The sequence below is a fragment of the Hyperolius riggenbachi genome, chromosome 10 (genome assembly GCF_040937935.1).
Source record: "Hyperolius riggenbachi isolate aHypRig1 chromosome 10, aHypRig1.pri, whole genome shotgun sequence".
In the NCBI taxonomy this organism is placed as follows: domain Eukaryota; kingdom Metazoa; phylum Chordata; class Amphibia; order Anura; family Hyperoliidae; genus Hyperolius; species Hyperolius riggenbachi.
In genome coordinates, this window is record NC_090655.1 from 258,117,062 (window position 1) to 258,130,716 (window position 13,655).

General features: G+C 48.7%; 2 protein-coding genes across 2 annotated transcripts in view; both read right to left on the minus strand.

The window, feature by feature from the left end:
* Window positions 1-13,655, minus strand: part of LOC137537127 (uncharacterized) — a 627,974-nt gene that overhangs the window by 140,441 nt on the left and 473,878 nt on the right. The gene's annotated exons all lie outside the window — the stretch shown is intronic.
* Window positions 1-13,655, minus strand: part of LOC137535342 (zinc finger protein 665-like) — a 79,848-nt gene that overhangs the window by 19,316 nt on the left and 46,877 nt on the right. The window contains exons 3-6 of the mRNA XM_068257169.1: window positions 9,943-10,029; window positions 8,410-8,517; window positions 2,310-2,444; window positions 1,451-2,030 (exon numbers count right to left, since the gene is read on the minus strand). Of these exons, the coding sequence (XP_068113270.1) occupies window positions 1,451-2,030; window positions 2,310-2,444; window positions 8,410-8,517; window positions 9,943-10,029 (910 nt within the window). The remainder of the gene's footprint in view (window positions 1-1,450; window positions 2,031-2,309; window positions 2,445-8,409; window positions 8,518-9,942; window positions 10,030-13,655) is intronic.

Consider the following 13,655-nt stretch of genomic DNA (forward strand, 5'->3'; position numbering starts at 1 on the left):
AGTCAGGGTCGGCAAGATTCTCCAGGATCAGAGGCAGAGATTCCAAAGTGCCCGCCTCTCCCCCATATAAAGTAGTATTCATATCACCCAACAGGTAAACAAATTGCCCCATAGGGATCCAGCTTCCCCCAGTATAGATCCCCCTCCAGGATATGTAGCCAGATTCACTCCCAGTATAGATACATTCACTCCTTAATACAGGTTGCTTGATTCCCACCCCTTAAAGGTAGCCAGGTTCCCCCCCAGTATAGACAGTCAGCTACCCCCTCCCCCGAGTATATGTAGCCTGATTCCCCCTTCCCCCCAGTATAGGTAACCTGATACCTCCCAGCCCGGGTGTAGCCATTAACCATGGGTCCCCATAGAAAAAATTTGATTGGGCCCCCAACAAAAAAGATTATAAGGCACCTTTGCACCCCTCCCACACAATCATCAGTTTTAGGAGGGCCAGATGTGCCACCCAGATTTATGCAACCCTTCAGTATTGGTGGACGGAGGTACCCCCAATATTACCAGTATTAGTTAGCCCCACTAGTACCAGTAGCTACAAGTGCTCCCCACTAAAGTTAGCCAGAGTTACCCCAAGTATCAGGTAGCCCCTCGGTGTGGGTAGTCAGAGGAGCTTCCAGTAATAGATAGCATGCCAGAATAGGTAGCCAGAAGGACCCCCAGTACTAGGTAGCCCCCGTATAGATAACAACTCTCCTTTCCTCCGCTCACATTATTCTACACCTCAGGAAGCCCATTGCAGCCCCCATTATTGCTGTCAGCCATTGCCCTTGAACCCCCCTTGGCTATGGTCTCCATAGCAGCCACAATGCCTGCTCTGCTTATCCCTACACCACTGCCCCCCCAGTATCGGGATCCTGGGATGAGAGCCAGGTAGTGTCACTCTCACCTCTCCAGGGTCCCGTAGCACATCTCCAGCTTCTCCTCAGCGTTGCCTAGCATCCGGTCTCCATGGCTGCAGTGGGTACCCCACATCATGTGACTCGCTGGCACATACAGGCGAGTCACCAGATGAGATATTCCAGCTGCACCCAAGCTAAATGGCAATGCTGCCGCTACTCAGGACACCAAACTTCATGCTGCTGCACAAACACAGCAGAAGCAGGTGATCGAATACCCGTGGGTTGTGGCTTCATTGGGGCGTAGCTTTCTTTTAGGGGGTGGGGATTTATCCAGGACATGGCACCCCCCAGGACCAATGGCACCCTAGACAAGGGCCTGGAATGCCTTTGGTCAAAAACAGTCCTGCTTGGCATAGTTGTTTTAGTAGAGGTACTTTTCGCTATTTTTCACCTTAGTCTCCCCTCCCCCCAAACATCTCTCACATTCTTACATCCTCTCCCCCACTTACTGACATCATGTGATCTATACTGTGCCAAGCAAGGACATATTCCTTATTCAACTTAATAAGTATTTTCAGTCTCTAATGTTTATCACTTACCAATGCTCATCCCTGTGATAATGTCTTCCTCCTCAGATACGCTCATGTCACCCTCCTCCACAGACTGCTGATCACTCCTCACATATGTCTCTACTTCTTCCTCTTTATATGTCCTCATCATGTCACCCCCCTCCATAGACTGCTGATCATTCCTCACATACTTCTCTTCTTCTTCCACTTTATATGTCCTTATTATGTCACCCTCCTCCATAGACAGCTGATCACTCCTCACGTACGTCTCTTCTTCTTCATCTTTATATGTCCTCATCATGTCACCCTCCTTCATAGACTGCTGATCAGTCCTCACATATGTCTCTTTTTCCTCCACTTTAATTGTCCTCCTCAAGTCCTTCTCCTCTATAGACTGCTGATCACTCCTCACATACGTCTCTTCTTCCTCTTTATGTGTCTCCATCATGTCACTCTCTTCTATAGACAGTTGATCACTCCTCACATATGTCTCTTCTTCTTCTTCCTCTTTTATTGTCCCCATCATGTCACTCTCTTCCATAGACTGCTTTTCACCCCTCACATAGGTCTCATCTGTCCATTTAATCACAGTGTTTACCTGTTTTCCACCCTATGTGCACAAAATAAAAGATAATTTAAAATGGCAACACAGATAAGAACATATGCAAAAGAAAAAATTAAACAAAGTTTGGGGTCTCTAAGAAACCACATCATGGTGTCCTTGTAAAGGTCCTTCTGTTCTTCTAAATACTGCCACTCCTCCACAGAGAAACAGACAGTGACATCCTGACACATTACAGGAACCTGGCACACACAGTAATAAAGCCACCACCCAGATACTCCCCTTGTTGTTACAGGATAATGTCCCATAATTCCCAGCACTGCTCACCTCTCCTGTCAGCAGCTCCATCATCTTCCTGGTGAGATCTAGAATCTTCTCCTTGTTGTGCCCCTCAGATATCAGAGTGTGAGGTGGGGGCACAATGATGGTCACATGATCACCAGACTTCATTGGAGGAAAACTCTGTATAGAAAGAGCAAAAATGAAGGAGACACTCAAATGGCATTATAAACTTGCGTTTATAGATTCAAGATTGCACAACACAACATGTTTTGGGATTTTCCCCTTCCTTAGGTGTATGTTCTCTGTATGGAAAGACCAACAATAATGTCACACAACCTCCCAGAATTCTCCTCACCTCTCCAGTAGAGATGGCCAGAACGATTTGCCGGCGGGCAGTTCCCTAGTGAAATTCAGCCGGTCGCGGCGGGACGTTAACACATAGCGCGCACGACCTGCCCCCTATACCTGGTCATTGGGCTAAACTTTGGCCCTCTATATCACAGTCAGCAGACACATGGCAGCCAATCAGGTTGCACTCCACCCCCCCTACCCCCACTTTGTAATAACGCAGCAGCATCAGCCATGTTCTCAGTCTGCTGGTGCTGCTGTAGTGAGAGGAAGGGAGAAACATTGTTGGAGATAGAGAAAGGGTTAGTTAGGCTGATGTTAGCTTGCTCCTCGCTGAAATTTGTTGCTGAAAGCACCCAAAAAAAGCCCTTTTGAGGGCTGATATTGTTGTGATGTGTTGTTGTTTTTTGTGACATTGCATACAGCTCACAGTTGCAGCTGGCCTTTGTAGTCCGCCAGCACACTGTATTACTAGTGATTGAACTTTCCACTGTATTTGTGATTGAACTTACTATAGCATAGTTCTCTGTGTGGGTGACACACTGCATAGATACAGCCCACAATTGCAGCTGGCCCTTGCTGTACTCTGCCAGCACACTGTGGTACCAGTGCCTATCTTTCCACTGTATTTGTGATTGAATTTACTATAGCATAGCTCTCTGTGTGGGTGACACATTGCATAGATACAGCCCACAGTCCCAGCTGGCCCTAGCTGTACTCTGCCAACACACTGTGTTACCAATGCATATCTTTCCACTGTATTTGTGATTGAACTTACTATAGCATAGCTCTCAGTGTGGGTAAAACACTGCATACAGCCCACAGAGAGACAAAGCCAGTTATCTAGGCTGTTCCGAAACAAAAGCGTGTGTGTGTGTGTGTGTGTGTGTGTGTGTGTGTGTGTGTGTGTGTGTGTGTGTGTGTGTGTGTGTGTGTGTGTGTGTGTGTGTGTGTGTGTGTGTGTGTGTGTGTGTGTGTGTGTGTGTGTGTGTGTGTGTGTGTGTGTGTGTGTGTGTGTGTGTGTGTGTGTGTGTGTGTGTGTGTGTGTGTGTGTGTGTGTGTGTGTGTGTAAGCATAACTCTGTAAATGTTCTCTTTGGTGGTTACAAAAATTGAGGTTTTAGAGGCGTTTGTCCAGATCTTGGACCAGGTAGCAAGGTTAGTATCTTTCTCCAGTGCCTGGTCCCAGTATTGCATATACTTTTGCTGGAATTTCTGGGAGAATTGTTGGAGCGAATTAAACCAGGTGTAAAGTGTGGCATTTTTTGTGTGTCTCTGTCTCAGATTACAGCAATGCCATCTGTAATCTCTGCCGACGACAACGGAGTCATGGAAAGAGCAATACCCACCTAGAGACAACTGCCTTACGAAAGCACATGATCTCCCATCACAAACACCAATGGGATGACAACATGAGGAAAAGCCGCACACAAACGCAAAGCCACCCTCCGCCTCCTTTTCCTCCTCCCTGTCCAACATCTTAAGCAGCTTTATCCTCTGCTGCCCTTGCACCTTCACAGCCACCCTCCTCCACTCCGCCTCTCATCTTAAGCAGTTCCTGCTCCTCTGTCCACAGCCAGGTGTCCGTTGAGGAAATATTTGAGTGGAAGAAGCCAATGTCTGCCAGTCACCCCCTTGCCCGGCGTCTGACAGCTGGCTTGGAGGAACTGTTAGCCTGCCAGCTGTTACCATACAAGCTGGTGGACTCTGAGGCCTTCCGAAAATTTGTGGCAATTGGGACACCGCAGTGGAAGATACCAGGCCGCAATTATTTTTCCAAAAAGGCGACACTAAAACTGTACCGTGATGTTGAAACGCAAGTGGTGTCATCTCTAGCATACAGCGTTGGGTCAAGGGTCCATCTGACCACGGATGCCTGGTCTGCAAAGCATGGTCAGGGAAGGTATATTGGTAATGAAACCACCACGGCTTGCAGGAAAGGCCTGCTGCCACCTCCTCTTCTTCTTTTCCTACATCCTCTTCAATGTCGTCATCGTCGTCCTTCTTGGCTGAATCCTACTCTACTGTTGCGCTCTCCCTACATACTGCACATCCACAGTTCCCCAGGGCCAATTACGTATGCCAGGTACCACGGTGTCACGCCATCTTGCCTCAAAGCCGAGAGTCACACCGGACCAGCACTCCTGGATGCTCTGAACAAACAGGTAGATCAATGGCTGACTCCGCACCAACTGGAGATGGGAATCATGGTGTGTGACAATGGAAGCAATCTCGTCGGCTTTGAGTTTGGGCAGGTTGACACATGTGCCCTGCATGGCACATGTGCTGAATCTTATAATACATCGATCTGTGTGTAAGTACCCAGGCTTACAGGAGGTCCTGAAGCAGTCCCGGAAGGTGTGTGGGCATTTCAGGCAATCCTACACGGTCATGGCGTGCTTCTCCAATATTCAGCGGAAAAAGAGCTTGTTATTGAGGTGCTTGATTTGCGATGGCCCAACTCGCTGGAATTCAACGCTCCTCATGTTTGACCACTTGCTACAACAGGAGAAAGCCGTCGGGTATCTATACAGCTATGGTGCTAGAGCAGGCTCTGGGGAGCTGGGGATTTTCTTGCCAAGGTACTGGACACTCATGCGTAATGCCTGCAGGCTCATACGTCCGTTTGAGGACAAACCTGGTGAGTCGCAGTGAAAGTGCCATTAAGCGACCTGTTTCCATACGCTTTCTTCCTGAAGTGTGCCGTGCATAGCGTGGCGGATCAAGGTGTAGAGGAGCGTGAACAGGAAAAGGAAGAATTGTGGGAACCAGATTTGATGTCAACACCTGCGGCAGCACAGAGGAGGGTGGAGGAGGTGGAGAAGGAGGAGGAGGGGGAAGAGGAGTCAGAGGAGGATGGTGGCTTTAAAGAGGAGGTGAAAGAACAACCGCATCAGGCATCATAGGGGGCTTGTGCTGTTCAACTTTCGGGTACCCGTGGTATTGTTCCTCCTATGTTCCTCCTATGCTCCTATGTTGCTGTCACTTACAGTAGAAATCTGACATTAACAACAGGTTTTGGGCTAGTCCATCTCTCCATAGGGGATTCTCAGCATGGCCTTTATTCTTTATAAAGATTTATACAAAGATGCTCGCCAGCCTTCCTGCTCGCTGTACATTATTTTGGTAGTTGGATGGAACAACTGCCATTCACTAAGTGCTTTTTAAAAGAAAGAAAACCCTGAGAACCCCTATGAGAAGATGGGCTAGTCCAAAATCTGTCGGTAATGTCAGATCTCTACTACTTACTGTAAGTGACAGGAACATAGGAGAAAAGTAATGATTGGCTCATTTTTGCGACAGTTCCTCTTTAAGTGCGGATATAGACACTCTGAGAAGTGATGAATCCCTAGACTACTGGGTGCGCAGGCTTGACCTGTGGCCAGAGCTGTCACAATATGCCATCCAACTTCTGGCTTGAGCCGCCTCAGGCGTCCTATCAGAAAGGACCTTCAGCGCAGCAGGAGGCATTGTCACTGACAAGTGAAGTCACCTAGGTCAGCACCTCACCCTTATTAACCTGCTGGGCGGTCTGGACGAGCTCAGCTCGTCCAGTACCGCCGGAGCCTGCCGCTCAGGCCCTGCTGGGCCGATTTGGCTGAAATAAAAAGCAGCACACGCAGCCGGCACTTTGCCAGCCGCGTGTGCTGCCTGATCGCCGCCGCTCTGCGGCGATTCGCCGCGAGCAGCGGCGAAAGAGGGCCCCCCTAGCCGCCTGAGCCCTGCGCAGCCGGAACAAAAAGTTCCGGCCAGCGCTAAGGGCTGGATCGGAGGCGGCTGACGTCAGGACGTCGGCTGACGTCGATGACGTCACTCCGCTCGTCGCTATGGCGACGATATAAGCAAAACAAGGAAGGCCGCTCATTGCGGCCTTCCTTGTTTATTCTGGGCGCCGGAGGCGATCGGAAGATCGCCTCCGGAGCGCCCTCTAGTGGGCTTTCATGCAGCCAACTTTCAGTTGGCTGCATGAAATAGTTTTTTTTTTATTAAAAAAAAACCCTCCCGCAGCCTGCCTGGCGATCTTAATAGAACGCCAGGCAGGTTAAAATGAATGAGGCATGGATCCCGGAGGCCTCACCCTTATTAAAATGAATGAGGCATGGATCCCGGAGGGCTACTGCCTGACCGAAGACTAAGTCAGTCCCCACACACAGCATCTCTGCCTGCACGCCATGTGACTGCCTGCCCCAAGACTAAGGCCACATACACACATCAGACCATAGTCTTTTGAAAATGAAAGATCACAGACCAATTTTACCCCCTTCCATGTAGTATATGAGCCATACTCTACACAGTCTTTTCTATGGAGCTAAACTCCCCATCAGAAAAAAATCTTTGCAAGATGCTGCACACACATATGCTGTACAGAAACAAAAGATCAGTATCTGCAAAAGATCTGTTCCTGTCAAAGATCCGTTCCTGCAAATTGCATTCATAGTCTATGAGATCTGCAGATCATCATACACACCTTGTTTAACTGACATTTATCTGCAGATCAGACAATCATCTGCAGATCTGAAAATCCATCCTGGTGGATCTGATCTGCAGATGAATGTCTGTTAAACAAGGTGTGTATGATGATCTGCAGATATCATAGACTATGAATGCATTTTGCAGGAATGGATCTTTTGCAGATACTGATCTTTTGAATGTCTACAGCAGCTTTGTGTGCAGCATCTTGCAAAGATTTCTGTCTGAAGTCGAGTTCAGCTCCACAGAATAGACTGTGTAGTTACGGCTCTCATACTACATGGAAGGGGGTAAAATTGGTCTGTGATCTTTCATTTTCAAAAGACTATGGTCTGATGTGTGTATGAGCCTTTAGTCAGTCCCCACACACAGCATCTCTGCCTGCACGCCGTGTGACTGCCTGCCCCAAGACTAAGCCAGTCCCCACACACCATTCTCTGCCTGCAGGCCGCTTGACTGCCTTCTCCACCACCACCAACAGGGTCCAGGACTCCAGGTGGATTCCTGAATTTTTAAGGCCGCTGCTAGCAGCGGCCACTATAATAATTTTTCTGGTGGGTGTACATGCCTGCCTAATTTTTCTGGCTGCACTGTGGCTGCTACAACAAAACAAAAGGCATGTACATGTGTCAATTCCCCTTCATGATCGTTACCTTGCTGCAGTGAGGGGCTTGCGTATCACAATGAAGCAATGACCGCTGGCTATATGAGTGTCTGGGGGGGCACACCAAAGATAATAAGGTTGTTGCTTCATTGTGGACAGACCAAATTCGATCAGCTGGACAGTCACTGTTGTTCTGTCATTGAGCTACCTCAGCCTGACCATATGGGTTGGAAAAGCGCCATCGCCTGCACTCTCGCCAATGTGCGCACCAGTCCAGCACGGCCGTCACTACACAAACAGTGAGTTCAGTCTGTCAGTGTGAAGCAGTACACCACTTACACTACCTGATCGATGTATACACACGCAAGATGTCTTAAAGCACTTTATGCCTCCAATTTAGGAATGCAGTGTGATTTCTGCCCTTTAGGGATTATAACCCTGCTGTGCATCAAATACGTCATTTTCAGAGGGACTTTGGGCATGTATGCCAGTCCAGCATGCCTCCTCCAGGTGTTAGACCCCTTGAAACAAGATTTCCATCACTTTTGTGGTCAGAAATAGTCCCTGTATGTTTTACAATTTGCCTTCCCATTGAAGTCTTTGGCAGTTCACGGTTCATGAACACAAAATCTGATGTTCGGGCCATCTCTACTCTCCAGTCAGCTGTGTGTTTTATTAATAGAGATAAGAGTTATGTCATGTGACGTCCCAGAATCCCCCTCACCTTTCCAGTCAGCAGACAGATGATCTCCAGGGTGAGGTTGAATATCCTCTCGGTCAAGTGACTCTGGTCCTCATCCATCCTCAGTGGTCCTGTACAGGATGTTGCTACCTTTTGACAGAGAATAAAGTGACTTGTAACGGGTGGTAGGGCCATGCAGAGTATTGCAGGAATGCATAAAATATTGGTTTCTAGCTACCTGTGCACTATACTCAAAGTGCGCTGCAGTCTGCATGTCATCACTAATGGAGGGGTGTGGAAATATGGGGAAGTAGGGGCAATGTAGTAATTATTAAACAGCAAAGTAGAGGCAAACTAACTTAAATTATATAAATTGGATGTATATTTGAAAATAGTAATAGTAATATTAATGACTAATCTCCCCTGCTGCTGGCCCATACCCGTGTCTGTACTTATTTCCCCACTGATCCCCCATACCCATGTCTGTACTAATCTCCCCACTTCTCCCCCATACCCATGTCTCTACCAATCCCCCCACTGCTCCCCCATACCCATGTCTGTACTAATCCCCCCCACTGCTCTCCCATACCCATGTCTGTACTAATCCCCCCACTGCTTCCCCATACCCATATCTGTACTAATCTCCCCACTGCTCCCCCATACCCATGTCTGTACTAATCCCCCACTGCTCCCCCATACCCATGTCTGTACTAATCCCCCCACTGCTCCCCCATACCCATGTCTGTACTAATCCCCCCACTGCTCGCTCATACCCATGTCTGTACTAATCTCCCCCACTGCTCCCCCATACCCATGTCTGTACTAATCCCCCACCCCCCCTGCTCCCCCATACCCATGTCTGTACTAATCCCTCCACTGCTCGCCCATACCCATGTCTGTACTAATCCCCCACTGCTCCCCATACCCATGTCTGTACTAATCCCCCACTGCTCCCCCCATACCCATGCCTGTGCTAATCCCCCCACACCCATGTCTGTACTAATCCCCCACTGCTCCCCATACCCATGTCTGTACTAATCCCCCACTGCTCCCCCCATACCCATGTCTGTACTAATCCCCCCACTGCTCCCCCCATACCCATGTCTGTACTAATCCCCCCACTGCTCTCCCATACCCATGTCTGTACTAATCCCCCCACTGCTCCCCCCATACCCATGTCTGTACTAATCCCCCCACTGCTCCCCCATACCTATGTCTGTACTAATCCCCCCACTGCTCCCCCATACCCATGTCTGTACTAATCCCCCCACTGCTCTCCCATACCCATGTCTGTACTAATCCCCCCACTGCTCCCCCCATACCCATGTCTGTACTAATCCCCCCACTGCTCGCCCATACCCATGTCTGTACTAATCCCCCCACTGCTCCCCCATACCCATGTCTGTACTAATCCCCCACTGCTCCCCCATACCCATGTCTGCACTAATCCCCCCACTGCTCGCCCATACCCATGTCTGTATTAAGCTACTTCACTGCAATCTATACTACAATGTGGGCAAATCCCAATAGGTATACATTTGCTATTATGTAACATAATAAGAATCCCAAAATTACCTCTTCCAACAATATGTTCTCTTCACTTCCTGTAACTAACATATTTTCCTCTCTTTGGTTTTCTTTCTTCCTATCTATGCGCTCCACCTGGCAGAGGAAAGATCGCCATCTTGTGGTGAATAGGCTAACTGCAACCTCTGTGAAATCACCTCTGGATTTAGCCATTTAAATTAACTAATTATATCACACTAAACTCCCCCACGGAAGACAGGCAGAGTGGGTGAAAATCACTTATAAATTGACCAGGATTTAGTCTTCTTCACTCCTGCATGGCTCTGACACGCCAGCATAGCATGCCCTCCTGTCGCTGGGGTTGATTACACGAACTACACGGCCACAAGCGCACGTAGCTTGCAAACTCTGACAATTAAGACATGCTGATGAAATTAATGAATCAACCCCCATGGGTGTTGAGTACCACCCCTACCCCACCTCATCTCAGGCACCCCAAGTCACTTACACATTTGTGAGAACAACCCGTATGCTTTCCAATTATTTCTTTGTGTTTTACCTTAACTCAAATATTTGTTAAGGCTGATTTTTTTTTATTTTTTTTACCCCCAAACATGCGGTAATAGTGTTATGTTCAAATACAAAATCCCCCCTTCCTTCCCAGGGTACTTGTACGAAATGTTGGGCCTTAACAGATGGCTAGGATAGCAGAAGCGCCTCAGCAGCACACACTGTCCCTGTAACAGCCGGGACATGCTGGAGGCAGCAGGGGCAGATGGCTGGGATAGCAGAAGTGCAGAACCTCAGCAGCACACACTGTGCCTGGAAAAGCTGGGTCATGCTGGAGGCAGCAAGGGCAGATGTCTAGGATAGCAGAAGTGCCTGAGCAGCACACACTGTGCCTGTAACAGCCGGGACATGCTGGAGGCAGCAGGGGCAGATGGCTGGGATAGCAGAAGTGCAGAGCCTCAGCAGCACACACTGTGCCTGTAACAGCCGGGACATGCTGGAGGCAGCAGGGGCAGATGGCTGGGATAGCAGAAATGCAGAGGCTCAGCAGCACACACTGTCTGTCCCTGTAACAGCCGTGGAGTCCCTGGAAGTAACAGCCACCCCCAGACATCTGCCCCTGCTGCCTCCAGCATGTCCCGGCTGTTACAGGCACAGTGTGTGCTGCTGAGGCTCTGCACTTCTGCTATCCCAGCCATCTGCCCCTGCTGCCTCCAGCATGTCCCGGCTGTTACAGGCACAGTGTGTGCTGCTGAGGCTCTGCACTTCTGCTATCCCATCTATCTGTTATGGTGAGAGGCCCTTTGTTGTGTCACACCTGTTCCCCCAGAGCTCTCCAGTCTTCACAGATGGGTATTGTGTTCTCTCTGGCCTTGTGGCTGCTCTGCTGAGTTCCTCTTTACTCTATACCTACACAAGGGCAGCACCCCATCCCCCTGCAGTGTTGCCCATCACAGTGTGGCCATACTGAAGGGTATCCCTGCTCCCTGCTGCTTCCGGCTCCTGTGACTCAGCTCTGCAGTCCGGGGAGTGTGAAGGTCGGCAATGGCATCTGATATTTTGTGGCAGAATCTTGTGGAGTGGATGGAGGTGAAGGGAAGTCACCCTGTTGGGATGGGGAACAAGGTTGTGTCTTCAAGTCCCTATCGCCCCCTGCTCCACCAGACGGAGGTCTCCTGGCTGCCCACAGGCTGCCCTGACAGCTGCTTACAGGGAGCCATGTGCTGACATATGTTTGTCTGACCATAATATATTACAACTAGCATTTCAAATTAAGCTCTCAGCTGCCTCTGCATAAATACAAGGATTGTCTATACTCTTCTGTTCACTTGGTGGCTGCAGTAAATGTAACTAAGGATCCCTGTTTTTGCACACAAATATTAGACAGTGTATTCCTGAATGGAGCATTTCCTGGTTGGGATTATTATTAATATTGATTTATAAAGCGCCAACACATTCTTACCTGTTATTACCTGGGTTCAGAGGAATGAAGCAATCAGTGTTGTTTGTTAGTAATGGCAGAGATATCGATTGCAGATTCTCCAGTATCAAGAGAGGGATCAAGCTGTCCCCAGGCAAGGTTCAGTTAATAAGTAAACCAGGTATGATGCAGTTTAAACAAGTCTTTATGCAAAGTTATTCAACAGGTAATGGATGATCCAGGTTAAGAGATAGTTCAAGCAGATCTGCATGCAGTGTTATGCAACAGGTAGTAGATGATGCAAGTTATGACACAGTTCCTTTTAGTCTGCATGCAAAGTTATTCAACAGGTAACAGATGCTCCAGGTAGTATGTGATAAAGTCTATATGAGAGTGCATGCACACTGTGCAGATGGCCGATAAGGAAAGTAGGATTATACTTATCGTCCAGTTCAAGCAGCATGTATGGGATATCCAATAACAGGCAAAGGTTGGTCCAGGCGGCAAGCAAGGAGTGTCCAGTAACTAGCAGAGGTCAGTCCAGGCCCAATAAAAGGCAAGGTCAGTTCAGGCAGCAGGCAAAGATTTCCAGGACTCAAGCAGAGGTTAATCACAACAGACAAGAGTAGTCAAATACAAGCCAAGGTCAATATCGAGCGTATCATTACCAATTGAGTGCACACCCAGCAACTAGCCAAAGCTATGCTAATCATGGGCAATGACTGGGAGCACTCTGCAGGTTTTAATACAATACATCATCCAATCAGTGGCCGGCCACACTCCGCACATCCTATCACACAGCAAGGCCCTGCCTAGGTGTCAGCTGTAAAGTCAGCTGACTATTGTTTATCTTTGCGGAGGGCATACTGGGAATGTGCCCTCCGCCTATCAGAATGTGCGCCCTGTGAGCCACCGGCAGTGTCATCACCGGGGAACAAGCTCCAAGACACGAAAGCGGAGGATTCCGTACGAGTCTTGGCGGAATCAATAACATCAACAGGTATATTCCTTATACTTCATATGTGACGTTACGCAGCTTGTGTTGGAGTGCAACTGTTTATTATTAAAAGACACTTTTACCAGCAGGTGAGGGGTACTGCCATGGGGGCAGCATGTGCTCCAGCTTATGCCTGTATACACCGTACAGTAGGTGACAGATATGGAGGGTCAGTGAGATGCAAATAATTCCAAGTTCCTGCAGGACATTGTAAATGTATGCAGCTTGAAAATTGACCTGTCGTATGCCACCTTAGCTTTATTCAATTGGTCTATTTTCAGTGTACAGTCAAAAATGGCTGTCAGTAATCCTGCGCTTACCAGCTCAGTTGCTGTTTTCCCCGCCGGCAGCGCATCTGAGGCTTCTGGTGCGGCCGGCCTCGGTGGCAGGGATGATGTCAGCAGCGTGCCTGCGGGGATCCGGCCGCACAATACTCTGACTGAAAATGAGGGCGGACGTATGCGCAGGCAGCGTCGCTCCTCTTATGCTCTTAGGAAGCGCAGGACTCCACCTCCGGTTTCAGGATTGGCCAGGTGGCGTGGGGGCGTGTTCTCCTGCTTACCAGGGCTATTTAAGCTCTGTTCTGACACTTGCTCACTGTCTGCTCTAGCTAACACTTCGCACAGTAAAGGCTTCAGACCTTAGTCAGTTCCGTGTGTGGCTTGAACTAGCAGGCCCCTGGGGATTCCATACCAGTTAGCCTATTATTATTATTATTATTACTGATTGATATACTGTGTTTGACTTCTGCTTGATCCTCTGACTACTCTTTGTCTATCGATTCTGTACCTTTGCCAATCTGATCTGTTGCCGACCTCTGCCTGAATACTCACT